The 27947-nt window shown below is 34.1% G+C and overlaps 1 protein-coding gene across 3 annotated transcripts in view; it reads left to right on the forward strand.

Annotated features, from left to right (window-relative positions):
* Positions 1–26005, forward strand: part of RNF182 (ring finger protein 182) — a 78791-nt gene extending 52786 nt beyond the window's left edge. For all 3 annotated transcript variants that reach the window (XM_074272084.1, XM_074272092.1, XM_074272101.1), the window contains 2 exons: positions 16622–16754; positions 22736–26005. In XM_074272084.1, the coding sequence (XP_074128185.1) occupies positions 22906–23652 (747 nt within the window). In that variant the 5' untranslated portion in view covers positions 16622–16754; positions 22736–22905 and the 3' untranslated portion in view covers positions 23653–26005. The remainder of the gene's footprint in view (positions 1–16621; positions 16755–22735) is intronic.
* Positions 26006–27947: the final 1942 nt, after the last annotated feature.

A 27947-nucleotide genomic window follows, 5' to 3' on the forward strand; every position in this document is an offset into this window, starting at 1 on the left:
AATGGCTAGAAAGGAGAGATTGTTCTGCCTTGATGTTCACAAAGAAGGATGATGTTACGAATGGCAACTCTTCTCATAAATTTCTTTTTGGAGACAGAATTATTAGTCAAGGAATTTAGAATGTCACGTAGAACTGATGACTAAGAAATGAAAATGTTTAAAGACTGGAAATCCAGGTTTGCACAAAAAGAAGTTTAAAGAGAGAAGTGAATCTTAGGTAATCTTTCTAAAAACAGGAACCACCGATAAATGTACTAGAGGACAGATTATATAATGGCCATTTTCCAGAGTGAAAATTAAGGATGAATCTATGAAATAAGAGGATAAATTTGAATTTGACAGTCACTGTTACTAAGAAAGTCACATTAATAAGAAATATTACTTCTCATATTAATAACATTAAAACAGCTGATGGACTTTATAATGGTGACTTGGGCTAATTGAAGTCTACACAGAAGCTGTTCTGAAGAATTTCTCAAGTAAAATCTCAGAAGACATTTAAATATGAAATCATAAAGGAAATGAGCACTCTACTTGGGAGAATGGAATACTGAACTGGATATCTGGTTCATGATGACAATAGATATTTTATAATTTTACCAATATCCTTAATTTGGCTCTCAGCAGCTCACTGTATAATCTCCAGTGGGCCACTTTGTTTCTGTGTTTTTTCATTAGTGAATTGGAGTAACAACTCCCTTTACTTCACTTTTTTGGAGATTATGAAATGTCTTCTTATGTGCTTTGCTTTCAATTGAGAGACTTTCTTTCTAAGCAATAGCAGAAAATAAAACATTTGCATTTTAGGAGCTGGAAGTTCAATGAGCTGGAAATAAAATTATTAATGCAGGAGTGCCACCTCTCCCCCCCAAAACATTAAAAGATTATAAAAATTGTGTCAGACATAGATTGATTCTTTGAGATAAAAATAAAGAAATAGGTAAACAGTGAATTCTTTGGTTAATCTAGGTTTTTTTTCCTTTTATGTACTCGTTGCTCATCAAAAAAGTTACTGGATAATCTTAGTTGATGACAGATTTGAAATAAATGACATATGTTGGTTGATTGATTATTGATTTGGAAGTAATTCTTCCCATTTGAAGAAAGGAAAGATTTTTTTCTTTAACTGGGGAAAATAACCAGGAAAAAAAAAAGATTTGGTCCTTGTATCTGAAATGTATATTGATTTCCAGATTGGGGAAAGGAAGACTATAAGCAAATTATTAAGCGCCTAGTTGATGTTAAGTACTTTGCAAATATTATCTCATTATATCCTTACATTCTTTACTGTAGAAGCAAATGGAAGAATAGGGGAAAAGTCAATTAGGCTGAACTTTTTTGAAGAAATCCTATGAACTTAGATGGATTGATGGATGACTACATACTAGCTACTGAACATAATTGGTACCATTAATTGCCTCCACCCCACTAGCCGCCTCCATATTTTAAAATTGTTACAAAATTACTACCTTTTCTTTCTGGATAAACATTAAGAAACTCAGAGAATTATTGGATATGACAGCATTATAGAAATAAGGAATCATAGTTTTCAATAAATGCAACCCAGAAAATTTGATCATGTGGGTAGTGAAACAGAGGCATTAGAAAAGAAAACAGTAATTTAAGCAGATTTGAGTTATTTAAAATAGTTTAAATGTTTAAGATGACATTTTAAGATTACTTGATATATTTGCAATCAAAAAATAAATGTCAGAATAATTTATGGCAAAAGGAATGACCATTTTGTCAATTATCCAGGGGAATAACTTTACAAGTGATATACCTTACATAGATGTTTTTCTATCCTTTGAAAGTGAAAATCTTTTTTGTAAGATGGTTAACTTTTTGTGTTTGGTTGTGGCATGACCTTAATATTATTTGGTGCTTTTCAAAAAATAGTGAATTCTTTCTCTATCATGTTAGGAATATTTTCAGCATTCCTTGTACTTAACAAAAGTTACTAGATAAGAGATTTGGAGGTATTCCATTCAACTTAAATATTGATTTGCAATAATGCATTATTAATGAGCAATATGGAAGGTTAAAGAGTAAGGGACAAATAAAAGAGTTGCATTAGAATCTTGAAAAACAACTTAGGTTAGGAAGAAAATAAAATGATGAAATTGCTTCAGAATGTTAACTGATGATTTGGGGGAGGTTTATGACAATAATAGAGATACTTGATTATGGCACTTAGAGAGGGAGAAGGAAATACACATACACACACATATATATCTATATGAATATTTTTATTTATTTTGTTAAATATTTCCCAATTACATATAATTTTTTCATGTTTATTTTTTAAAAATTTGAGTTCCAAATTCTCTTTCCTGTTCCTCCTTTAACCATTAAAAAAGCAATGATATTATACATGTGAAGTCATGTAAAACATGTTTTTATATTTAACCATGTTGCAAAAACAACACACACAAAACAAGAAAAACAAGTTGTGTGATTCATTTTGCATTTAGAATTTATAAGATTGTCTTCTGGAGATGGATAGTATTTTCCAGCACAGTTCCTCTTGTATCATTGCCTTGATCACAGTGGCTAAGTCTTTTTCAGTTGATCATTACAAGCTATGTACAGCAGTCTGGTTCTGCTCACTTCACTTTGCTTCAATTAATAAGTCTTCTCAGTTTTTTCTGAAACCATCCATGTTCAGCTACTGCCCACTTGATTCCCATGTTGAGCCATCCCCTCAATTTCCAATTGTTTGCTACTACATAAAGAACTACCTGCTATAAATATTTTTGAATAAGCTTTTCCTTTTTTCTTTGATCTTTTTTGGGATATAGGCTCAGTAGTGATAGCCCTTTGGGCAGAGTTTCAAATTGTTTTCCAAAAACAGTTGGACCAGTTAATAATTCCACCAACAATTCATTAGTATCCTGAATTTTTCCACATTCCCTCCAGCATGTTATTTTCCTTTTTTGTCTGTCATTTTAGTCAATCTGATAGGGTGACGTGGTACCCCAGAGTCATTTAATTTCCATTTCTCTAATCAACAGTGACACAAAGCATTTTCTTGTGTGACTATGATAGCTCTGATTTCTTATTCTGAAAACTGTTCATATTCCTTGACCATTTATCAATGGGGAATGGCTTGCATTTTTATAAATTTGGTTCAGTTCACTATATATTTGAGAAATGAGGTTTTTATCAGAGAAACTTGCTGTAAAAGTTTTCCCTAATTTCTTATTTTCCTTCTAATTTTGGCTGCATTTTGCTTGGTTTGTGTTTTTTTAATTTCCTATAATCAGAATTATCCGTAATTCCATTATTACTTCCCATTATTCTCTCCTCTTTTTGGCCATAAATTCCTCCCTTATCCATAGATATGACATTTTTCTATGTTCCTCCAATTTCCTTAAATCTTTAGGTCTAAATCATTTATTTATTTAGAACTTATTTTGATATATAGTATGAGATACTGGTTTATTCCTACTTTCTTCTAAACTTTCTAGTTTTCTTAAATTTTTTTGTCAAATGTTGAGTTCTTATCTCTAAAGTTGGACTCCTGTGTTTTGGATACCTACTTTATTTAACTGATCCACTACTCTGTTTTTTAGTGAATACAAGATTGTTTCTATGATTAGTACTTGTAGTATCATTTGAAACCAAGTGTTGCTAGACTGCCTTCTGTCACAATTTTTTCACTGATTGCTTTGATGTTATTATTTGTGTGTGTGTGTGTGTGTGTATCTTCTTTTTTATTGTAGCTTTTTATTGACAGAATATATGCATGAGTAATTTTTACAACATTGTCCTTTGTGCTCACTTCTGTTCCAACTTTTCTCTTCCCTCCCTCTACTCCCTCCCCTAGATGGCAGGCAGTCTCATACATGTTAAAACATGTTAAAGTATATCTTAGATACAATATATGTGTGCACATCCATACAGTTCACTTGTTGCACAAGAAAAATTGGATTCAAAAGGTAAAAATAACTTGGGAAGAAAAACAAAAATGCAGGTAATGCACATTCATTTCCCAGTGTTCCTTCTCTGGGTGTAGCTGATTCTGCCCATCATAGATTAATTGGAACTGAAATAGATCTTTTCTTTATCAAAGATATCCAATTCCATTAGAATATATCCTCATATAGTATTGTTGTTGAAGCATATAATGATCTTCTGGTTCTGCTCATTTTACTTAGCATCAGTTCATGTAAGTCTCTCCAGGTCTCTTTGTATTCATCCTGCTGGTCATTTCTTACAGAACAATAATATTCTATAACATTAATATACCACAATTTACTCAACCATTCTCCATTGATGGGCATCCATTCATTTTCCAGTTTATAGCCACTATAAAAAGGGCTGCCACAAACATTTTGCACATGTGAGTCCCTTTCCCTTCTTTAATATCTCTTTGGGATATAAGCCCAGTAGTAGCACTGCTGGATCAAAGGGTATGCACAGTTTGATAACTTTTTGAGAATAATTCCAAATTGCTCTCCAGAATGCCTGGATCTGTTCACAATTCCACCAACAATGCATCAGTGTTTCAGTTTTCCCATATCCCTTCCAACATTTGTCACTATCTTTTCCTGTCATCTTAGCCAATCTGGCAGGTGTGTAATGGTATTTCAGAATTGTCTTAATTTGCATTTTTCTGATCAATAGTGATTTGGAACACCCTTTCATATGAGTAGAAATAGTTTTACAATTTATTCATCTGAAAATTGTCTGTTCATAATCTTTGACCATTTATCAATTGGAGAATGGCTTGATTTCTTATAAATTAGAGTAAAATCTCTATATATTTTGGAAATGAGGCCATTATCAGAACCTTTAACTGTAAAAATGTTTTCCCAGTTTATTGCTTCCCTTCTAATCTTGTTTGCATTAATTTTGTTTGTACAAAAGCTTTTTAATTTGATGTAATTAAATTTTTCTATTTTGTGATCAATAATGATCTCTAGTTCTTCTTTGGTCACAAATTCCTTCCTTCACTACAAGTCTGAGAGGTAAACTATCCTATGTTCCTCTAATTTATTTATAATATTGTTCTTTATGCCTAAATCATGAACCCATTTTGATCTTATCTTGGTATATGGTATTAAGTGTGGGTCCATGCCTAGTTTCTGCCATACTAATTTCTAGTTTTCCCAGCAGTTTTTGTCAAATAGTGAATTCTTAACCCAAAAGTTGAGATCTTTGTGTTTGTCAAATGCTAAATTGCTATAGTTATTGACTATTTTGTCCTGTGAGCCTAACCCATTCCACTGATCAACTAGTCTTATTTCTTAGTACCAAATAGTTTTGGTGACCGCTGCTTTATAATATAGTTTTAGATCAGGTACAGTTAGGCCACCTTCATTTGATTTTTTTTTTCATTAGTTCCCTTGAAATTCTTGACCTTTTGTTCTTCCATATGAATTTTGTTGCTATTTTTTTTTTTTTAGGTCATTAAAATAGTTTCTTGGAAGTCTGATAGGTATAGCGCTAAATAAATAGATTAGTTTAGGTAGTATTGTCATCTTTATTATATTCACTTGGCCTATCCAAGAGCACTTAATATTTTTTCAGTTGTTTAAATCTGATTTTATTTTTGTGGAAGGCATTTTGTAGTTTTGCTCATATAATTCCTGACTTTCCTTTGGCAGATAGATTCCCAAATATTTTATACTATCGACAGTTATTTTGAATGGAATTTCTCTTTGTATCTCTTGCTGTTGGATTTTGTTGGTGATGTATAAAAATGCTGAGCATTTATGCAACTTTGTTAAAGTTGTGGATTATTTCTAATACCTTTTTAGTAGAATCTCTGGAGTTCTCTAAGTATACCATCATATCATATGAAAGAGTGACAATTTTATTTCCTCATTACCTACTCTAATTCCTTTAATCTCTTTCTCAATTCTTATTACTGAAGCAAGCGTTTCTAATACAATATTGAATAGTAATGGTGATAGTGGGCAACAACTGTTTCACTCTTGATCTTACTGGGAATGGTTCCAATTTATCCCCATTACATATGATGCTTACTGATGGATTTAAATAGATGCTCCTGACTATTTTAAGGAGAAGTCCATTTATTCCTATACTCTCAAGTGTTTTTATTAGGAATGGGTGTTGGATTTTATCAAATGCTTTTTTTTTGCATCTATTGAGGTGATCTTTTTGCTAATATTTTATTTAAGATTTTTGCATCAATATTCATTAGGGAGATTTGTCTATAACTTTTCTTTGTTTTCAACCTACCTGGTTTAGTATCAGTACCATGTCTGTATCATAAAAGCAATTTGGTAGGATTCTTTCAATCCCTATTTTTAAAAATAGTTTATATAGCATTGGAGTTAATTGTTCTTTAAATGTTTGGTAGAATTCACATGTAAATCCATCTGGTCCTGGGGATTTTTTCTTAGGGAGTTGATTAATAGCTTGTTCTGTTTCTTTTTCTAAAATGAGTCTGTTTAACCAATTTACTTCTTCCTCTGTTACTCTGGACAAGCTATATTTTTGAAGGTATTCTTCCATTTCATTTAAGTTGGCATAAAGTTGGGTGAAGTAATTCCTAATTATTGCTCTAATTTCCTCTTCATTAGTGGCAAGTTCTACGGTTTCCTTTTAAGACTAACAATTTGGTTTTCTTCTTTCCTTTTTTCAATCAGATTTACTAAGGGTTTATCTTTTTTTTTTTTTTTTTTTTTTTTTTATAAAACCAACTCTTAGTTTTAAATTAATTCAATAGTTTTTTTACTTTCAATTTTAATAATCTCTCCTTTTATTTTTAGAATTTCAAGTTTAATGTTTGGGGATTTTTAATTTGCTCCTTTTCTAGCATTTTTAGTTGCAAGCCCATTCATTGACCTTTTCTTTCTCTATCTTATGCAAGTAGGCCTCTAGAGATATAAAATTTCCTCTTATTACCGTTTTGGTAATCCCACACTTACCTTTCCCAATTCACTAGTTCTATTTTTCAGGGATTGATTTATTTATCCACTGTATCTTTTAATGAGTAGGATGACTTATCCAGACCCTCTTGCCAAGCTTTCCTTTCCTTTTCCCATTTTTCTTCTAGCTCTCTTTTAAGAACCTTTTTAATTTCTTTTGTAAATCTTGTGTGGTGGGGACCAGATCATATCCCCGTTTGGGGATTCATTTGGAGACAATCTGTTTTTAGTCTCCTCAGGGTTTGAAGTCTGCTCTCTATCCATATAGAAGCTATCTATAGTTAGAGCGTGCTTTAATTTTTTTGCTTATTTTGACAAAAAAACAATAAAAGAAAATGAACAAACAAACAAAAAAAGCAAATATGGTCTATTTTTTGGGCAGTGTAGTTTTACCAAGCTTCCTCTACAGACTACAGCAGATGGCAATACAGCAACAGTGGAACAGTAATGGCTGTGCTGCCTGCACAGCTGTTGCTCTCTGAGACTCTAAGAACATGCTAAGTTACTCTGGGTGCTGGGTGGGTGTGGTCAGGTCCCTAAAGTCCCTAGGGTTTTGGGGATATAGTTTTTACCTCCTGTGTTTGTAGCTTCTCTGCTGATCTACTGGCTTGCTGCCAGGGCAAAGAAGCTCACACTAGGTAAAGTTCTCCCTGCACATTTTCCGAGGGCTGTGATTACATCCGGAGCGCCTCCAATTTGCTCAGTGTAAGCTGCCTGCTGTGCTCTCCCTGCCTGCCTGCAGTCTGTGCCTGGTCTAACCATCCCCACCAGAGCAAAATCAGACCTTTTTTTGGAGAATTTCGAGGATATCTTCTGTTGGCAATGTATTCATGGTTTTTTTCAGTCAAACACCAATTCTGAGGCTGTATCATGAAAAAAGTAGTGTGAGGGCAAGAAAGAGCTTAGATAGATGCAAGTGTCTTCTCCTCCATCTTGGTCAGAAGACCACTCCTTTGATATTATTAACCTTTTGTTCTTCTAAAGAAATTTTATTACTATTTCTTCTAGCTCTATAAAATCAATCTTGGTACTTTTATATGTCACTGAATAAGTAAGTTAGGAAGAATTGTCATTTTTATTACTTTGGCTCAGCTTAACCATGAGCAATTAACATTTCTCCAATTGTTTAGATCTGCCTTTATTTGTGTGAAGAGTGTTTTGTAATTGTGTTCATATAATTACTGGCTTTATCTTGGCAGGTAGACACCCAAGTATTTTCTAATATCTGTAGTTATTTTAAATGAAATTTCTCTTTCTATCTCTTCCTATTGGCTTGTGTGTGTAATGTTTAGATGTTTTACAAGGATTTATTTTATATCAACCACAACTTTGCTAAAGCTGTTAATTGTTTCAAATAGTTTTTTAGTTTTTCTAGGGCTCTATAAGTATACTATAATATCATCTCATTGACTATTTTTATTCATCCTATTCTTTTTCTAGCTAATAGTTAATATTCTGTTTTTTCTCTTATTTTATTCTATTTCTAATTATATGTAAAAATTTAAATGTTCTTTTTATTAAGAAAGGAGTTTCAAATTGAATCTTCCTTCCTGCCCTTTGCCCTTTCTTGAGAAAGCAAATTGATATAGATTAGACATGTGAAATCATACAAAACATATTTTTCCAAATTAGCACATTCCAAAAAACCCCCACATCCGAACCCCCACCCCCCCAAAAAAAAACCTACAAGAAAAAGAAAATAAGTAAATGATGTACTTCAATCTGCACTCAGACTCTATCAGTTCTTTCTCTAAAGATATGTAATTTTCTTCATTATTAGTAGTTGTGGTTGAGCCATTTTTCAGTCTTGTCTGTTTGGGGTTTTCTTGGCAGAGATACTAGCTATTTCCAACCCTAGCTCATTTTATAAATGAGGAAACTGAGGCAAATAGGATTAAATGACTGATCCAAATCATTGAACTAATAAGTATCTGAAGCTAGATTTGAACTCATGGCATCCTCTACCCACTGCATTGATGAATTGCCCACTTTTCATTATTAATCTTCAGAATTGTCTCAGATTATTGTCTTGATCAGAATAGCTAAATCATTCACAATTGATCATTATACATTATTGCTGTGACTGTGTACAATATTCTCCTAATGCTGTTCACTTATTTAACATTTCTTCATATAAGTCTTTCCATGTTTTTCTAAAAACATCTTGCTTATTGTTTCTTTTTTATTTTAATTTTTTCTAGTTATACATGTATCTTCACTTAAAAAAAAAACAAATTTCCTTATGAATCATGTAGGGAAAGAAATATCAGAACAAAAGGGAAAAATCATGAGAGAAAATAAAACAGAATAAAAAGAAAAAAAAAGTGAATATAGCATGTGCTGATTTACATTCAATCTCCACATTTCTCTCTCTGGATGCAGATGGCATTTTCTATCCAAAGTATAATGGGATTGCTTTGGATCACTGAACTACTGAGAAGAACAGTTTTTCATAGCACAATCTTGCTGTTACTTTGTACAATGTATTCCTAGTTCTGCTTGTTTTGCTCAGTATCAGTTCATGTAAATTCTTCCAGGTCTTTCTAAAATTAGCTTGTTCATTTTTTTAAATAGAACAATAACATTCAATATACCATAACTTATTCAGCCATTTCCTAATTGATAGATATTCCCTCAATTTCCAATTCTTTGCTATCACAAAAAGAGCCACCATAAATATTTATGTACATATAGGCCCTCTCCCCTGCCTTAAACATTTTTTTTTGGGGGGGATACAGAACTATTGGTAGGATTGCTGGATCAAAGGGTATGCATGGATTTGTAATCCTTTGGGCATAGTTCCAAATTTTTCTCCAGAATGGTTGAAACACAAACCATCCATATGGTTATAACTAGCATTTCTTTTTTATTATTTGAAAAATTACACATTTTAAAATATTTTATTTTTCAATTACATGTGAAAGCAATTTTTAACATTTTGCAAAAGTTGAGTTCCAAATTTCCTTTCTTCTTTTCTTTTCCCCTTCTGTGAGATGGAAAGTAATTTGATATAGGTTGTACATAGGCAGTTATGAAAAAAATATTTCCATGTTAGTTATGTTGTGAAAAAAAAGCATAGACCCCAAAATTTTTTTGAAAAAAAGAGAGTAAAAAATAATCTGCATATAGATTCCATCATTTCTTTTTATGGAAAGCATTTTTCATAATATGTCTTTTGGAATTGTTTTGCATCCTTCTATTACAGAGAATAACTGAGTCATTTACAGTTGATCATTGTACAATATTGCTATTACTGTGTACAATGTTCTCCTATAGACTAGCATTTCTAATGCAATGTTGAATAACAGTCATGATAATGGACAGGCTTGTTTCATCCTAGATTTTATTGGACAGGCTTCAAGTTAATTCCAATTATAGATAATGCATATTTTTGGTTTTAAATCGACACTACTTATTTTAAAAGAAAAACTCCATTGATTTTTATACTTTCTAGTGGTTTAATAGGAATGATTGTTTTATTTTGATTAAAAGCTTTTTATGCATCTATTGATATAATTGTATGATTTTTGTTGATTTTGATATTAATATGATCAATTTTGCTTATAATTTTCCAAATACTGAACCATATCAATCCTACCTAGTTTTAGTGTATGACTTTTGTAATGCATTGCTATAATTTTCTTTCTAGTATTTTATTTAACATTTTTGCATCAATATTCATTAAAGAAATTGATCTATAGTTTTCTTCATTTGTTTTTGCTCTCCTTGGTTTAGATCTCAAAACACATTTGTTTCATAAAAAAATTTGGTAAGGATCCTTTACCTATTTCTTCAAATAGTTTGTACAAAATTGTGATTAATTGTTCCTTAAATGCTTGGCAGCATTTCACTTGTAAATCTATTTGGTACTGGGAATTTTTTCCCAGGGAATTCATTAATTAATTGTGCATTTTTTTCCCTCTAAGGTAAGATTTTTAATTCTTCTATTTCTTATTCTAATATGGGCCTTCTAATATATGCCATTTGCATTTTTGTAAATATTCACCCCTTTCTCTTAGATTGCCAATTTTAATCGACATATAATTAGGCAAAATAACTATTAATAATTGCTTTAATTTTATTTACATTGATGATCCATTTACCTTTTTATTTTAATACTGGTAATTTGATTTTTCTTCTTTTTAAAAATCAAATTAACTAATGATTTGTATATCTTCTTCCCCCCATAAAACCAGCTTCGACTTTTATTTTTTAATTCAATATTTTTGTTTGTTTGTTTTTTAGTTTCAACTTTATTAACCTCTCCTTTGATTTTTTCAGGATTTCCATTTTGGTTTTCAATGGGTATTTACATTATTTTTCCTGTGATTCTCCCCACAACAATTGTATACCCAATTCATTGACTTGCTCTTTCTCTCTTTTATTAACATAAGTGTCCAGAGATATAATTTTCTCCCTAAGTACTGTTTTGGTAATGTATCATAAATTTTGGCCTGTTGTCACATTATCGTCATATTCTTTAATGAAATTATTGTTTCTTTGATTTGTTCTTTGACCTATTCATTCTTTAGATTAGTTTATATAATTCCTAATTAATATTTAATCTATGATTCCATAGCCCTTTATTAAATGTAATTTTTAATTGTATTATGGTTTCCAAAGGGCACATTTAACACTTCTGCTTTTCTATATTTGATTGTGAGGTTTTTACACCCTAATATGTAGTCAGTTTTTGTGAAGGTACCATGTACAGCTGAGACAAAAGTATAATCCTTTCTATCTTTTCCAAGATTCTATTCATTTTCTTGATTTCTTTCTTATTTATTTTATGGTTGTATTACCAAGCTCTTGAGAAGGAAAGTTCAGATCCTCCATTAGGTGGAAATGTAGTTTATATCTGCTTATATCTTTTAATTAGTACTATTGTTTTGAGATCTTGTCTACTTCTTCTGTCTTTTTTAAAATTTTAAAAATTAATTTTATAATTATAACATTTTTTGACAGTACATATGCACAGGTAATTTTTTACAACATTATCCCTTGTACTCCCTTCTGTTCCAAATTTTTCCCCTCCTTCCCTCTACCCCCTCCCTTAGATGGCAGGCATTCCCATATATATTAAATATATTATAGTATATCCTAGGTACAATATATATGTGCAGAACCAAATTTTGTTGTTGTTATGTTGCAAAGAAGAATTGGATTCGAAAGGTAAAAATAATCTAGGGAGAAAAACAAAAAATGCTAACAGTTTACATTCATTTCCCAGTGTTCCTTTTCTGAGTGTAGCTGATTCTATCCATCATTGATCAATTGGAATTGGATTAGCTCTTCTCTATGTTGAAGATATCCACTTCCATCAGAATATATCCTCATACAGTATCATTGTTGAAGTGTATAATGATCTCCTAGTTCTGCTCATTTCACTCAGCATCAGTTCATGTAAGTCTCTCCAAGCCTCTCTGTATTCCTCCTGTTGGTCACTTCTTACAGAACAATAATATTCCATAACATTCATATACCATAATTTACCCAACCATTCTCCAATTGATGGGCATCTGTTCATTTTCCAGTTTCTAGCCACTACAAAAAAGGCTGCCATAAACATTTTGGCACATACAGGTCCCTTTCCCCTCCTCAGTATTTCTTTGGGATATAAGCCCAATAGCAGCACTGCTAGGTCAAAGGGTACGCACAGTTTGATAACTTTTTGGCCATAATTCCAGATTGCTCTCCAGAATGGTTGGATTCTTTCACAACTCCACCAACAATGCATCAGTGTCCCAGTTTTTCCACATCCCCTCCAACATTCATCATTATTTGTTCCTGTCATCTTAGCCAATCTGACAGGTGTGTAGTAGTATCTCAGAGTTGTCTTAATTTGCATTTCTCTGATCAAAAGTGATTTGGAACACTTTCATATGAGTGAAAATAGTTTCAATTTTATCATCTGAAAATTGTTCATATCCTTTGACCATTTATCAATTGGAGAATGGCTTTTCTTCTGTCTTTTATACTTCAGTGGAAGCATAATGGATTCTATTCCAGATCCCTAATTTAATTCTCTGTATATGTTTTAAGTACATTTCTTGTAAACAACCTATTGTTGGAATATAGTTTCTAAGACATTCTGCTATCTACTTCTGTTTTTATGGGTGAGTTCATCCCATTCACATTAACAGTTATGACTCCTCCATCCTGTTTTCTTCTCTTTTTCTCTCTTTTTTATCCTCTCTCATTTCAAATCTTGACCACTTTCTTCCTTTATCTTCTTTTTCTTGTACTCTTCCAATCACCTTCTTTTATTCTCTTCCCCCTTCTTTCCTGTTGAGTAAGATAGATTTTTATACCTAATTGAATGTGTATATATTTTATCTGTGAACCAATTTTGATGAGAGTGAAGTTTAATATTCCCCTCTCTCCTTTCACCCAGCAACTGTAAAAGTTCTTCCTTTTATATGTGAGATAATTTCCACCATTTTTCCTTTCCCTTTTTTCTTTTTCACCAGTCCATTTTTTATATTATTTCAATATAATCAACTCACTCCCATGCCTTCTGTTCCTGTAAGTGCTTCTGACTGCCCTAATAATGACAAAGAGATAACATATATCATCTTTCCAAATAGAAATGTAAACAATTTCATCTTATTGAGTCCCCTTATGATTTCTTTTTCATGCTTATCTTCTTAATGCTTTTACTGAGTCTTGTATTTGAAAGTTAAAGTTTCTTTTCAGCTCTGGTCTTTTCATCAGGAAATCCACTAAATATTCTTTTTTTTTTTTCCCTTGAAGGATCACATTTAGTTTTTTAAACATAATAATAGCCTTTTATTTTTCAAAATACATGCAAAAATAGTTTTCAACATTCACCCTTGCAAAATCTTGTTTTCCAGATTTTTCTCCCTCCCTCCCTCCCTTCTTGTTCCTATCTCCTAGACAACAAGTTATGCAACATAGGTTAAATATCTATAATTCTTCTAAACATATTTCAACATTTATCATGCACAATTGCATCTAGTTTTGCTGGGTATGTTATTTTTGGTTGTTATCCTAAATCATTTGCTAATTGAATATCATAGTCCAAGCCCTCTACTTCTTTAAAGTAAAAGCTGTTAAATCATGTGTGATCCCGAGTGTGGCTCCACAATATTTGAATTGTTTCTCTCTGGCTGCTTGAATTTTTTTCTTTTACTTAGAAGCTCTAGAATTGGGTTATAATGTTCCTGAGAGTTTTCATTTTAGGATCTATTCAGAAAGTGAGGAGTAGATTCTTTTAATTTCTATTTTATCATCTGGTTCTAGAATAGAGAGGTAGTTTTCCTTTATAATTTCTTGAAATATGATATCTGTATTCTTTCTTTGATCATGGCTTTTAGATAGTCCAGTAATTCTTAATCCCCTTGAATTATTTCCAAGTCAATTTTTTCAAAGGAATATTTAACATTTTCTTATATTTTTTCATTGGTTTGACTTTGTTTTATTGCTTCTTGATGTTTTATGGGATCATTAGCTTGCACTATCCCAAATTTAATTTTTAAGGAATTCTTTTTTTTCCAATGAACTTACTTTTGTATCTCTTTTTCCATTTGGTTAGTTTTTTAGGGTATTATATCACCGGTATTATTATTTTTTTTTGTTCTTCTTTTATTAAGTAGTTAATTGGTTTTTTTTTTCTGAATTTATTTACTTCACTCTCATTTCTTTTCTATCGCTTTTATTTAACTTTTTTTTTTCACTTTTTCAGAAGTTTTTGTTCTGCTTGTGTCTAATACACATTTTTCTTTTAGGCTTAGCTGTTTTGACTTCATTGTCTTTTTCTGAAATTATGTCTTGATCTTTCATGTCACCATAGTAGCTTTTTATGGTCAAGTTCCTTTCTTGTTTGCTGGGCCTGGGCCCAGTGCTCGCTCAGGGGTCCTTTGTAATCTCTTTCTGACCAGTTATCAAGTTCCCTTACTATCTCTGGTTTGAGAGCTCTTGCAGCTGTTGCTGCTTATATTGCTACCACCTGATCCCACCATTGGTGTTCATCTATGTAGGTGTTGGGCCAGCCTCTACTCCTTGTGTTATAGATTGTTCCTTCCAACCTCTTAAGTTGTCTTAGACTTGAATGATGTCTGACTCTGACCTTCTTGACTCTGCCATTACACAGTTTGATTTAAGGGATTTAATTTTGAACTTGTTTGGAGGAGAATGTTGGGAGAGCTCAGCTGCTTCTACTCCATTATCTTGGCTCTGCCCATGTAACTAAAAAATTATATTTTGTAGGCATAAATTAACATTCTGACTATACCTGTCCCTGATGAAACAAGTGTGAGACCATGAAAAATTTATTTTATTATTTTTTAATTAGCAAAATTTTACTTCCTCATCCTCTTCTCAATTACAAAAAAGGGGAGGGGACCACAAAATCGTTTTGACAAATTTGAATAGTTAAGCAAAATTCCTACATTGGCCATTTCTCTCTCTTTCTCTACTCTCTCCCTCTCCTGTGTGTGTGTGTGTCTCTCTCTCTCTTTCTCCTGTTTCTATTTTTTCTTTCTCTTTTATGTACATACAAGCATATATGTTTATGTATTTTATATATAATGTAGATACACACATACATACATATATGCATTACATATATAATGCATATACACACATACATACATATATATATATATATATATATATATATATATATACATCCTTTTGAAACTTGCCTTCTATCACTTTTCTGTCAGGAGTATCATGCTTAATATTCTGTCCTTTAGACTTTTAGTAAGTCATTGCATTGATTAGTTCTTCAATCTTTCAGAGCTGTTTGTCTTTATAATGCTGATGTTAATTGTAATATTAACTGTTCTGGATTTATTTGCTCACTTAACTCGATCAGTTCATACAGGTGTCTCCACATTTCTGAAACCATTCCTTTCATTGTATCTTATAGCACAATTATGTACCACAATCGTTTCTCAATTTTTGGGCACACCCCCTCTAATTCTTTGGAACAATCTATTTTTTAAAAAAACCCCATCTGCGTGGCCAACCTTCACAAAAGAAACGTCCTGTTTCCCTCTGTGCTGGTTAGGGCACATCTGGCATGTTTTGCTCAGTTGTGGATGCCAGATTTTAAGGAGGAAGACAATCAGGGTTGTGAAGGATATTGAGATCACTGAGTGAGCATCAGTTGAAGAAAATGAGAATGTTTATACTGGATAAGGAGAGATTTAAGTGGGAAAATGGGAGCTGTCTTCAGGATTTGGAGGGCTTTTATGTGGAAGAATGTTCTGTTTGCCCAAGAAGGCAGAATTCAGAGCAGTTGTAATAATAACTGACATTGATAGAACTCTCTGTGATTGTATCTCCTGTCAGCCTCACAACAAACCTGGGTGGTTGGTGCAACAGACAGCATTATCTTCATTTTACAAATGAAGAAACTGAGCCACAAATAAGTTAAGTGGTTTATTAATGGTCTTACAAAAAGGATTAGAGGAAGTATTTGACCTCATATCCTCCAATGAAGCTGTTCTTCCATGTGGCTTTTCAGAGCTTGGAAGTTATTCAGAGGCAGATTTAACTTGATTTAAAGCTTTTAAAAAGTGGAATGGGAGTGATATCTCTTCTCCCCTTCCCTAGACATTGTTAAAAAAGGGCACGATTATGATTTATTGGGGAGAGGGGATTATGGGTTACTCACGAGTTAGCCTCATTGCTCACTTAAGTTCCTCCCAACCCAGAACTTTTCTGATTTTAAGTTTTTTGTGTCGTTCCAGGAGGGGTGGCTTGTAAAAGGCTACATTTTCGGGCATGCCATTGAAGCACTGGTCAAACAAGGCCCTTGGTCATTCACTGCTGGAAGTAGCAGTTTCAGAGACTCTTCTCCATGGAGTGTTTCAAAATATCAGAGTGAGTATTCCAGTAGACAGTGATCTGCTAACTAAATTAGATCATTTATATTGGATATTTGAATATTGTAAAACATCTTTCCAACTTATTAGCAGTCCCTTTCTGGAATATTTTGAATACATAAAACTATAACAAGTATTATTATGCTACACCATAGCAATATCTCTAGTTCAGTAAAAAAAAAAAAGATACACTTACTTGAAACAAAGCTAATCACTAATGGATTAGGGTAATCTAATTCAAGCTATTACCAGTGCCAGTAAGCCAACCCTTTTTGATGGTAGAAAGTTTAATGCAAAAGGAGTAACGTTACCACCAGGATCTAGGTAGTCGCACAGTGGGTAGAACTCTGGGCCTAGAGTAAAGGACAACTTGAGTTCAGATTCAGATGACTGAGGACAATTCATTTAATTGCTTTCTGTCTTGTTTTCCTCATCTGTAAAATGGTCATAAAAATAGTGCCTACTTCTCAGGGTTATTGTGAGGAAAGAATGATAGAATATTTGTACATCATTAAGCAAACCTTAGAGCACTCTAGAAGATTAGTAATACTATTAACATAATTGTGACTATTCTGGGATCACCTTAGTTCATATACAAATATGTAGTATATGTGTATGTATGTCTATACAGTTTTAAAGGTCTTCTAGTTGTTGCATCTTGTAATTGAAATAAGACTTTTAGGCACTCCTTATATATTTACCAGTCTCTGTCTCTGCCATTTTTTCTCTGTCTCTCTCTCTCTTTGACTCTCTGTCTCTGTCTGTCTCTGTCTGTCTGTCTCTGTGTCTCTGTTTCTTTCTCTTACACACACACACATACACAATCAGTTGAATACACATTGAGACATTCTCTCATGCCTTTAGACCTACGTGTCCACACATTTTTATCATTCTTTCTCCCAGAAAGCTCTACTTTTCCTCTGACTCAGTCTTGAGTCAGTCTTGATAACACTGGGAACTGTTGCTCTTGTATATTCTGCAGTGCCAGGTCTGATTTAGGGGAGAATTTAAGCTTTTGGAGGAAAACTCAGGTCAGAAGCATCAGGATTATGTGGTAGATTAAAATCAGTGTTCACTCTCTTTGGAGAAGTATAACCAGCAGCCAGTAACCGTTTATTAAGCATAGTAGACTATGTTCCAAGCATGGGATATATACAAAAAGAGGCAAAGGGCAGTCCCCACCCCACAATGAGCTCAGAATCTAATGAGGGAGACAATAAAAGAGAAATCATTATGCAAATATGCTTTGTACAGGATAAATAGGGAATAATAAACAGAGGGAAGACACCAAACTTGAGAAGAGTTGGGTAAACCTTCTTGAGAAAGTAATTTAATTTGGGATTTAAAGGAAATGAGGGAGAGCATTCCAGGCATGTGGACAGCTGGAATCTGAGACAGATGGAGTATCCTGTTTGTAGAAAAGTAAGAAGCCAGTGTCAATTTTAGAACAGTATGTGACAGGAAATAAGATATAAGAAGATTTTAAAGGTAGAAGGGGGACTGTGCTTTGAAGGACTTTGAACTTGAAATGGAGGATTTTGTATTTGATCCTGAGGTACTAGGGTAGTTTATTGGAGTGGGGTAAGACTTGGGGCAGGCACACCCACAAGCAGGCTATGGCAAGAATCAAGGCTATGGCAAGATGGCGACAGTGTCAGAGGGAAAGGGAGATAGGAGGTGCTTGGTTGTCTGTACTAACAGCTAATTCTGTGGTATCCTGAACACTGGGAAACCGACTCCACTACGAATGCAATGGAGAATGGATACTAGTATTTGGCATTCCATCTGCCAGGTGCTGATGTCTTGTAGGATGGGAAATTGATGGTGGTCTCCTAGGTCAAGAGAGAGGGTCAACATATGATCAGGGATTCATTTAATTCATGAATGGCTACTATTTACATAGCAATAAATTAGTATATATATATATATATATATATACATGTGTATGTACATACATATACAATTTACACATGTATATGTATACATACACAATACACTGTCATTCCTCAATTTTCTTTGTTTGCGTGTATCCTTTTTCTTTTAATGAGCAGAAAATTTAAAAAATTCTGGAGTGACTTAATTCTCCTGAGCACATTTCCAGCCAGCCATCTGTTACAAGCTTAGTGAATACAATCTCTATTTTAATATCAGCCTGAGACAAAAGTAACTAAGAAGGTTTTATAAAAATAATGTCTTTTATTACAGAGCCAAACATACATGACCTTTGGGATCATACAGTTTGTTTTAAATTAGCTCCTTTCCAGTAATAGCCCATCATGGCGATTGTTGACATGAAGCTCAAAGAACCATTGAGTCCAACCTTGTCATTTTACAGACCAGGAAACAAAGGCCCACAGGGGCCTTGAATGAGTTGCTCCTGGTCACTAAGGTATTAGAGAAAGGATTTGACACCAGGAACACTGACTTCCAGAGCCAGAACTCTTTCTACTGGCCTTCTCAACCTCCTTAATGATCCATGGAAAGCTTTTAATTCCACACCGATAGCCCAATGCCATCCAGCAGGGTTCTGGCAGCCCTTCACAATTATCGCGTGGTGTAACCTCGGAAATACAAATGAATTGTTATATTTGCCTAAGCAACACATAATTAAAAGGCTAAATCTGCTGCCAAAATAAATAGAATATTCCAAGGTCAGATATAAATTACTTTGTTCCCACCTCCTCTCCCCATCTCACATCTTTGTACCCATCTATTATCAAAGATAATTGGGAGTTGAATATTTATTTGAACTTATGCACGTAACCATATATCCAAGGTCAGTAAGGATAGTGGAGGACCAATAGGGAACATTTTTATTTTATTCATTTATATATATGTATATATAAATGTGTGTGTATGTATGTATATGTGTGTATATATAAATATATATATATATATAAATATAAATATATATATATATATATATATATATCTGCCTAACTAGGAGAAGATCTGGGATTTAGAACAGGAAGAAACCATAGATATCTAGATATCATGTAATTTAGATTCCTCATTTTACAAAAAATAAAACTAAGAACCAGAAAAGTTCAATAATTTTCCCAGTGTTTCATAGTTAGTAACTGGCAGAACCAAGGGTCACATGAAGGTCCGTGTTTTTCAACAATGCTGTGTGCCTAAGTAACAAATACTTAGGAGAGGATGAAAATAGGTCTGTGATGTCACTAGGAAATTTGATTTCCTCATTTTTTAATTATTGTAAATAAATATTAACCACAAATGAATATTTATTATTCCACATTGGGACATCTAGGTGGTGCAATGGGTAGAGCATAGAGCCTGAATTCTAAAGACCAGTGTTCAAATGTGACCTTACATACTTATTAGCTTTGTGACTCTGGCCAAGTCACTTAACTAACCCCCTCTGCATAAAACTAGAGAAGGAAATGGCAAACTACTCCAGTATCTTTGCCAAGAAAACTTATAGACAGTTGTTTCATGGGGTCATGAAGAGAGGGACATGGCGGAACAACAGCAACAATAGGTTTTTTACTAGGAGGTAAAATCCTCTGTCAATTTAGATCAGCACTTTCTCTGTAATTTATAATCATGGAACGTTGCTGAGACACAGAGGTTAAGTAATTTGGGATTGGTCATAGCTTGTATGTGTCGAGGCAACATTTGAATCCAGTTCTTCCCCATTCTGACACCAACTCTGTAGCCATCACTCCACCTTTATACATACGCATTTAGTAAGTGTCAGGTCAAATTTGAACTCATTTTCTCCTGACTCCAAGCCAGATACTTCAGTCACTGCTTTACTTAACTGTCCCTCCTTTTCATTCTAAAACTCTTTAAAATTTTTTATTTATCTGAAAGAGCCATTTCTTTTATGGATTGTCAAGCCCTGTAAAAGGCTATTTGGACCACAATCAATCAATCAATCAATTAATAAATATTGAATTTAAGCTTCTATTATGTGTACCCCTGGCTCTTGAATAATTAGTATAATGCCATATCATACTAAGTAAACTATGTCTGATTCAAGTCCCTTGACTTTTAATAAAGCCAGAGTTGTTGTTTTACTTCTTGGAACAATTTCCTTTCTTGTCTCTTTTCTTTTTTTTTCTTTTCTTTTTTTTTCTTTTCTTTTCTTTCTTTCTTTCTTTCTTTCTTTCTTTCTTTCTTTCTTTCTTTCTTTCTTTCTTTCTTTCTTTCTTTCTTTCTTTCTTTCTTTCTTTCTTTCTTTCTTTCTTTCTTTCTTTCTTTCTTTCCTTCTTTCCTTCTTTCCTTCTTTCCTTCTTTCTTTCTTTCTTTCTTTCTTTCTTTCTTTCTTTCTTTCTTTCTTTCTTTCTTTCTTTCTTTCTTTCTTTCTTTCTTTCTTTCTTTCTTCTTTCTTTCTTTCTTTCTTTCTTTCTTTCTTTCTTTCTTTCCTTCTTTCCTTCTTTCCTTCTTTCTTCTTTCCTTCTTTCTTTCTTTCTTTCTTTCTTTCTTCTTTCTTTCTTTCTTTCTTTCTTTCTTTCTTTCTTTCTTCTTTCTTTCTTTCTTTCTTTCTTTCTTTCTTTCTTTCTTTCTTTCTTTCTTTCTTTCTTCTTCCTTCCTTCCTTCCTTCCTTCTTCCTTCCTTCCTTCCTTCCTTCCTTCCTTCCTTCCTTCCTTCTTCCTTCCTTCCTTCCTTCCTTCCTTCCTTCCTTCCTTCCTTCCTTCCTTCCTTCCTTCCTTCCTTCCTTCCTTCCTTCCTTCCTTCCTTCCTTCCTTCTTTCTTTCTTTCTTTCTTTCTTTCTTTCTTTCTTTCTTTCTTTCTTTCTTTCTTTCTTTCTTTCTTCTTTCTTTCTTTCTTTCTTTCTTTCTTTCTTTCTTCTTTCTTTCTTTCTTCTTTCATACTTATAGGGCATGGTCTAGAGTATCTGTTATACACCCAGCATGTCATCACAGATTGGAAGACATTTGAGCTTGTTCTGAAGAGGGCTTTTCAAATGTAGCATTTTTGCTTTCCTGGGGCCGGGGATGTATTGTATAATCATTTTTAGTTGTGTTTAGTTAGCTTTTCACAATCCCATTTGGAGTTTTTCTGGTAAAGAGACTGGAGTAGTTTTGAAGAAAATTGCTCTTATATCAAAGAGTAGAAAGCATCTTTTTATTTTTTATTTATTGTTTCCCTAGTAAGTGTACTTATTTTTAATACACATTGCTTTATGAATCATGTTGGGAGAGAAAAAAATCAGAGCAAAAGGGAAAAAAAGATGGGAGAGAGGAAAAAAAAAACAGAAAAAAAGAAGTTAATATAGCATGTGTTGATTGTAATTCAGTCTCTTTAGAGTTCTTTTTCTGGATGCAGATGGCATTTTCTGTCCAAAGTTAGAATCCTGATGGGATTGTTTTGTATCACTGAACCACTGAGAAGAGCTAAGTTTTTCATAATTGATCATCGCACATTCTTGCTGTTGTGTACAATGTATTCCTGGTTCTGTTTATTTCACTCAGCATCAATTCATGCAAATTTTTCCAGGCCTTTCTATAATCAGCTTGTTCATCATTTTTTATAGAAAATAATGTTCCATTACCTTCATGTACCACAAGCTTGTTCAGCCATTCCCCAATTGATGGGCACCTATTCATTTTCCAATTCCTTGTTACCACAAAAAGAGCTGGAAAGCATCCTTTTTAAGCACTTTGTTGTTATTGTTTAATTACTTTTCATTCATGTCCAACTTCATTTGAGGTTTCCTTGGCAAAAATACAGGAGTGGTTTGCCATTTGCTTCTTTAATTCATTTTACATATGAGGAAACTGAAAGCAATAAGTGACTTGACCAGGGTTACCCTGCTAATGTCTGAGGCCAGATCTGAATTTAAGGGAGATGATTTTTTTACTCCACTATTGTGCCCATCTAGTTTCCCCTTTAAGTAAATAAATTTTAAAAATTGAAGCACCTGCTTTATATATCAACTTGGGGGGAAAAACTGTCCAAACTTATTTGTTAAAATTCCTTTCACTGACAGAATCTTTCTTTTCTTCACAGAATCTTCACATTGCCTTTTTCCACCTAAGTCTGGGCAACAAAGACATATGCAGAAGCTGAGAATGAACGTGCAAATCCAGCTCGATTTGAATGGTGTGATGCTCTCAGGGATACCCTAAGCATCCCTTAGAAAAGCCCTGCTGGTAGAGAAGGCCGCTGAAGATAGCCCAATGATGACCAGCCAGCCTCCAGAGGATGTTGCCGAGTCCCCCGTCTCTGACGAGCTCGAGTGCAAGATCTGCTACAATCGCTACAACCTGAGGCAGAGGAAACCCAAAGTCCTGGAATGTTGTCACCGCGTTTGTGCCAAATGCCTTTACAAGATCATCGACTTCGGAGATTCCCCCCAGGGCGTCATCGTGTGTCCTTTCTGCAGGTTTGAGACCTGCCTGCCTGACGACGAGGTTAACAGCCTCCCTGACGACAACAACATCCTGGTGAACTTGACTTGTGGAGCAAAGGGGAAGAAATGCCTGCCAGACAATCCCACGGAGCTCTTGCTGACCCCCAAAAGGCTGGCCTCCCTGGTCAGTCCCTCCCACACTTCCTCCAACTGCCTGGTGATCACCATCATGGAGGTCCAGAGAGAGAGCCCCCAGTCTCTGAGCTCGACCCCCGTGGTGGAGTTTTACAGACCCACCAGCTTTGACTCTGTGGCTACCGTGTCCCACAACTGGACAGTGTGGAACTGTACCTCTCTGCTCTTCCAGACATCAATCCGAGTCTTAGTTTGGTTGCTAGGATTGCTATATTTCAGTTCCTTGCCCTTAGGGATCTACTTACTGGTCTCAAAAAAAGTCACCCTTGGAGTTGTCTTTGTCAGCCTCGTCCCTTCCAGCCTTGTTATTCTTATGGTGTATGGTTTTTGCCAGTGTGTATGCCATGAATTTTTAGACTGTATGTCATCATCTTCCTAAGAGATGCTACAAAAATGAGAAATTTGATATGCTTTGCCATGTTTGTAGCTTAGATCATTTAAATTTTATTTTATTTTATTTTTGGTGTTCTTATTTATGATGTTTCTAATATTCATTGGCATGTTAATTCCATTTTTAATGGTCTGTTTTCCTCATCAGTCTGTAGCCTTTATTTTATTTGTTTTTTTTGTTTTTTTTTTTGACACTGATAATACAATTTGATACTTCACCTTGGGGGTTAGGCTTTAGGAAAGAAGCAGATGTGCTTCTTAGAGCTCCAAGGAACGGTATCTACTCAGAGAAAGAACAGAGCATATTAGTTAAAGTTGTTACACAGACACCCTACTAAGAGTACATTATGTAGCAGCTGAGATTTTGCTATAAAAGTTGTTACATCAACACCCTAACAGGAGTGGAATAGCAGCAGAGATTTTTTTTTTTTGCCATACGTTAGTGATGAACTGGCTTCTCTTTGCATAATCTTCACTGTGATGTTTATGGAACCAGGGTATGTTAGTCTGCTTTTAAGGTGTACGTTCCCCATTGACATTTCTGTTGCTGCCTTCCTTTGAATCATTCATTCTCCTTATATTTCTTTTCTCTTAATATCACCCTTGAATATTTAATGTGCAATTCGAGGCATCTGTCTCCTCTGCACACTTTTCCTGTTCCTAAAGCCCCCAGCTTCATTTTGCTGAGCTGCTCTCTGCTATTGCAGAATTCTCTTTGAAAACAATGAGAAATCTGAACCATAGGAGAATTGGCCATTTGTTCTGAAGGCACTATTAGTATCCAGATTTTGTGAACCTCCACCCTTTTGTGAGAAGCACTAGAAGCTGTTTTGTTTGTTTGGTTCAGTGTGTTTGATCTTTTATCCCATTATTCCTTCAACCTCTACTCCCCAGCATGAGAAAAATAGGTCTCCTTTTCTATTGATTCCTATAAGGTGAGGAGAAAGGGTGATTTATCAAACAAAATTTGGCTCTTCTTGCCTTCCTTTCCCTATGCCCTACCATTCTCATCTCACAAGACACTGACTTAATTGATTTAATTTTCAGCCTTTGGAGATGGAGGATGAAAAGGACCATCTCATCGTAAAGAGTTAAAAACATGTAATTTTTTTTGGGGGGGGGCTATACTGAGTAGCAATAAAAATATGAAGGCTTTAGGTTTCTATACATGAATGCTGTGTCATCTGTGGGTAGGTATGGGGGAAGGGGCAAACAATATGCAGAGCTAAAGACCCTGCTAGTGATACACCCAAAGGAACTCAAGTAATGGTCATGGAAGTGAAGGAAGTTGTCTGTGACTGCATTGGCTGCTGTCCCTGATGGTCTAAAATTAGAGCAGGCTAATTTATAAAGTGAGATCCAGTTCTTATGCACATTATTTCAGTGAAAGACAGGGGTTAATATGACTTAGTTGAAGGGACCATTTTCCTTAAGATAGGGGAAATTGACTTTATATTTCTGAGAAGAATTCTTTAGCAGATTTTAGGTTTTAAAGTATACTATGTCAACTGGAACTAGGTGTACCCAGTGGAAAAAAAAGAAACCTTTTTGAAACCCCCTGATTAGTATATAACCATGTTTTTCTTTTTAATTTGAAGGAGTATTATTAAGATACTAGTTATTCTAGTTTGTGATGAAATATTTGTTGTGAGGTGGTAGCTAGAGTGGGCCCTATTTCAATTTCTATAGTCAGCAAAAATGAATGGTTATTTCCAGAATAGCTGTATCATTTAATTACATAATTGTTAACTTTCAGAATACTTATGCCAAGCTCAATTTGGCCAGAAAGAACATGTGGAATCTGGCCTAATGAATTTATCATGAGGTATATATATAGCTAAATAAATTTATGAATCCATAAAATCTAGTTTAGATAAGAGTTCAATTGTGAGTGCAATTTCCCAGAACTCTCTGTTCCTGAAGTGAATGTTATGTTTAGAAGATGTTACATTGGGGTTTGCATAGTTGTAAGGATTTAAAAAAAAATGTTTATTGGTCTGAAGTGTAACATCCAGTAGTTAGGTGGCGTAATACATTGATGAGATTTTAGAAAGTTTGGAAATTTGAATTATGTGTTTAGCTTCTTTGTGTAAATAATGTGTCTGCAAGTGCTCAATTTATGTATCCTTATGCAAAATGGTGGTCTTTTTTTTTTTTAAAGTTACCAGTGAAATAACTTTGGTTCAGAAGTAAATCTTACCAATACCTTTAAAACCTGTTAAATGGATAACAATAATAACTTTTTTCCATGTTGTTAAATGAAAAAGCAAAGACAATGCTTCAATGTTATGATCACTGTGATACAGTTTTGTTTTGGTCATTAAATCATTATTATTCCCAAACTGGATGGTTGTTTTGGTTTTTTTTTTTTGTGTGTGTGTGTGATTCAAAAATGAAGTTCTGTGTTTATTTCAAACTCCATAAAATGTTAGATTGATTCAAGCTTGTGCATTTTCAGAATATAAAGTCTTCCTTTAAGTAAGGGACTTGTTGGATATGATGTTAGAAATTCTAGTTCTTTTTTTTTTTGTGTGTGGAAGGAAAACAAAGGAAGAGGAGGCAGAAGAAAATAGTTTCTTTTGTTGCTTAGTTAATTTGCCTAACTTTGCTGAGAAGCCAAAAGGCATAGAATCCATTTCAGTTGGAGCTGCAGGTCAGTAGCTAAAACCCTCACTCAGCAAAAATAGGACCACACACAAAGAAAAACAGACAGCTAGGGAGTAGATAATTAGTGTACCCTTTATGTAAATTAGGCTAGGAAACATATGTTAATCAATAGCTAATGATTACAAATACTGACAGTGGTATCATATTTTCTTGGCATAAAAGAGGCAAAGAGTCAGTTACTTTACTTTTAATTGTTTTTTAAAGTGCTGAGGTGATAAAATTATGGTATACCCTTAATTCTAAGTGGAAAATCCTCACTTAAGAAAACCTCCATTTTAAGACTAAGAAGCAGGGATAGTTTTGTGGGAGACAAAAAAGTCTGAATTTCAGTTATTTTTAAAGTAAGGTTTGAGAAGAATGCTAAAAAAAATAGTCTGTTATATCTCCCTTCCCTTTCCCCCTCCCCTTCCCACCCTTCTTGTCACTCGGTATCTTTCTGTCTTTGTCTTGTCTGTCTCTGTCTCTCCTCTCCCTCTGTCTCTCATTTCTCTGTCCTTGTTGGTATGTCTTGCTCTTTTTGATTCTTTCTCTGTCTCTTGTCTTTTTTCTTCCTCTCTCTTTTCCTTCCTCCTCCCTCTTTTCCTCTATCTGTCTCTCTCTCCCTGTCTGTCTCTGTCTCTGTTGGTCTGTCTCTGTCTCCTCTCTTTCTGTCTTGCTCTCTGTCTCTGTCTCTCTCTCTCTCTGTCCCTGCCTCTCTCTTTCCTCCTCTTCCCATCCCTCCCCCTTTCTTCCTCTCTTCCTCCCTCCTTCTTTCTCCCTTCCTTCCTCTCTCTGTCTGTCTCTCTTTCTCTCTCTCCGTTTCTCTGTCTCTGCCTCTTTCTCTCTGTCTGTTTGTCTCTGTCTCTCTCTCAATAAGAGTGATTTTCAGTCTAAGAATAGAAAAAACATGATTTAAGGATCAATGGATCCTCAAGATAGTCAAGAAGTTTTCAAGACAGTTCCTAACTCCAATGTTGACAATGTGTTTTTCAGTCCTGACTGACTCTCTGTGATTCCATTTTTGTTGTTTGTTGTTGTTTTTTTCTGGAAGAGGACACTAGAATGCTTTGCCATTTCCTTCTCTAGCTCATTTTTACAGATGAGGAAACTGAGACAAACAGGGTTAAGTGACTTGCACACGATCAAAACATTTAGTAAGTGCCTGAGGCCATATTTGAGCTCAGCTCCTCTGACTCTAAGCCAGGTGCTTTTCTCCCACTGTGCCACCTAGCTTAACCCTGTAACCCCAATAAAAAGTTCCTCAAGGGTGTTAGAAAAATACTGTTTGAATTTAGCTCCAAGAGTTTTATCTTCTGGCCCAAATGAAACTAAACTGAGATGCTGAAAAAAAATCCAATGAAACATGATTGATAATCTTTGAGAAATCATGGTAAACAGAAGAATTAGGAAACTACAGACAAGCAAATCTCCCTAAATGAATTCTATAATAGTTTGATAAGCACCTAGAAAAAAGATAGTGTAGATTAACCTCATTTACTTCTCATTGGACTGGACTTCAGTAAGAGATTATTTTTAATTTTTATTTTCCCTAGTTACATGTAAAAAACATTTTTTGTTATACATTCAATTTTTTACATATTCATATGAATCATGTTGGGAGAGAAAAATCAGAACAAA

The sequence above is a fragment of the Sminthopsis crassicaudata genome, chromosome 1 (genome assembly GCF_048593235.1).
Source record: "Sminthopsis crassicaudata isolate SCR6 chromosome 1, ASM4859323v1, whole genome shotgun sequence".
Lineage (NCBI taxonomy): Eukaryota > Metazoa > Chordata > Mammalia > Dasyuromorphia > Dasyuridae > Sminthopsis > Sminthopsis crassicaudata.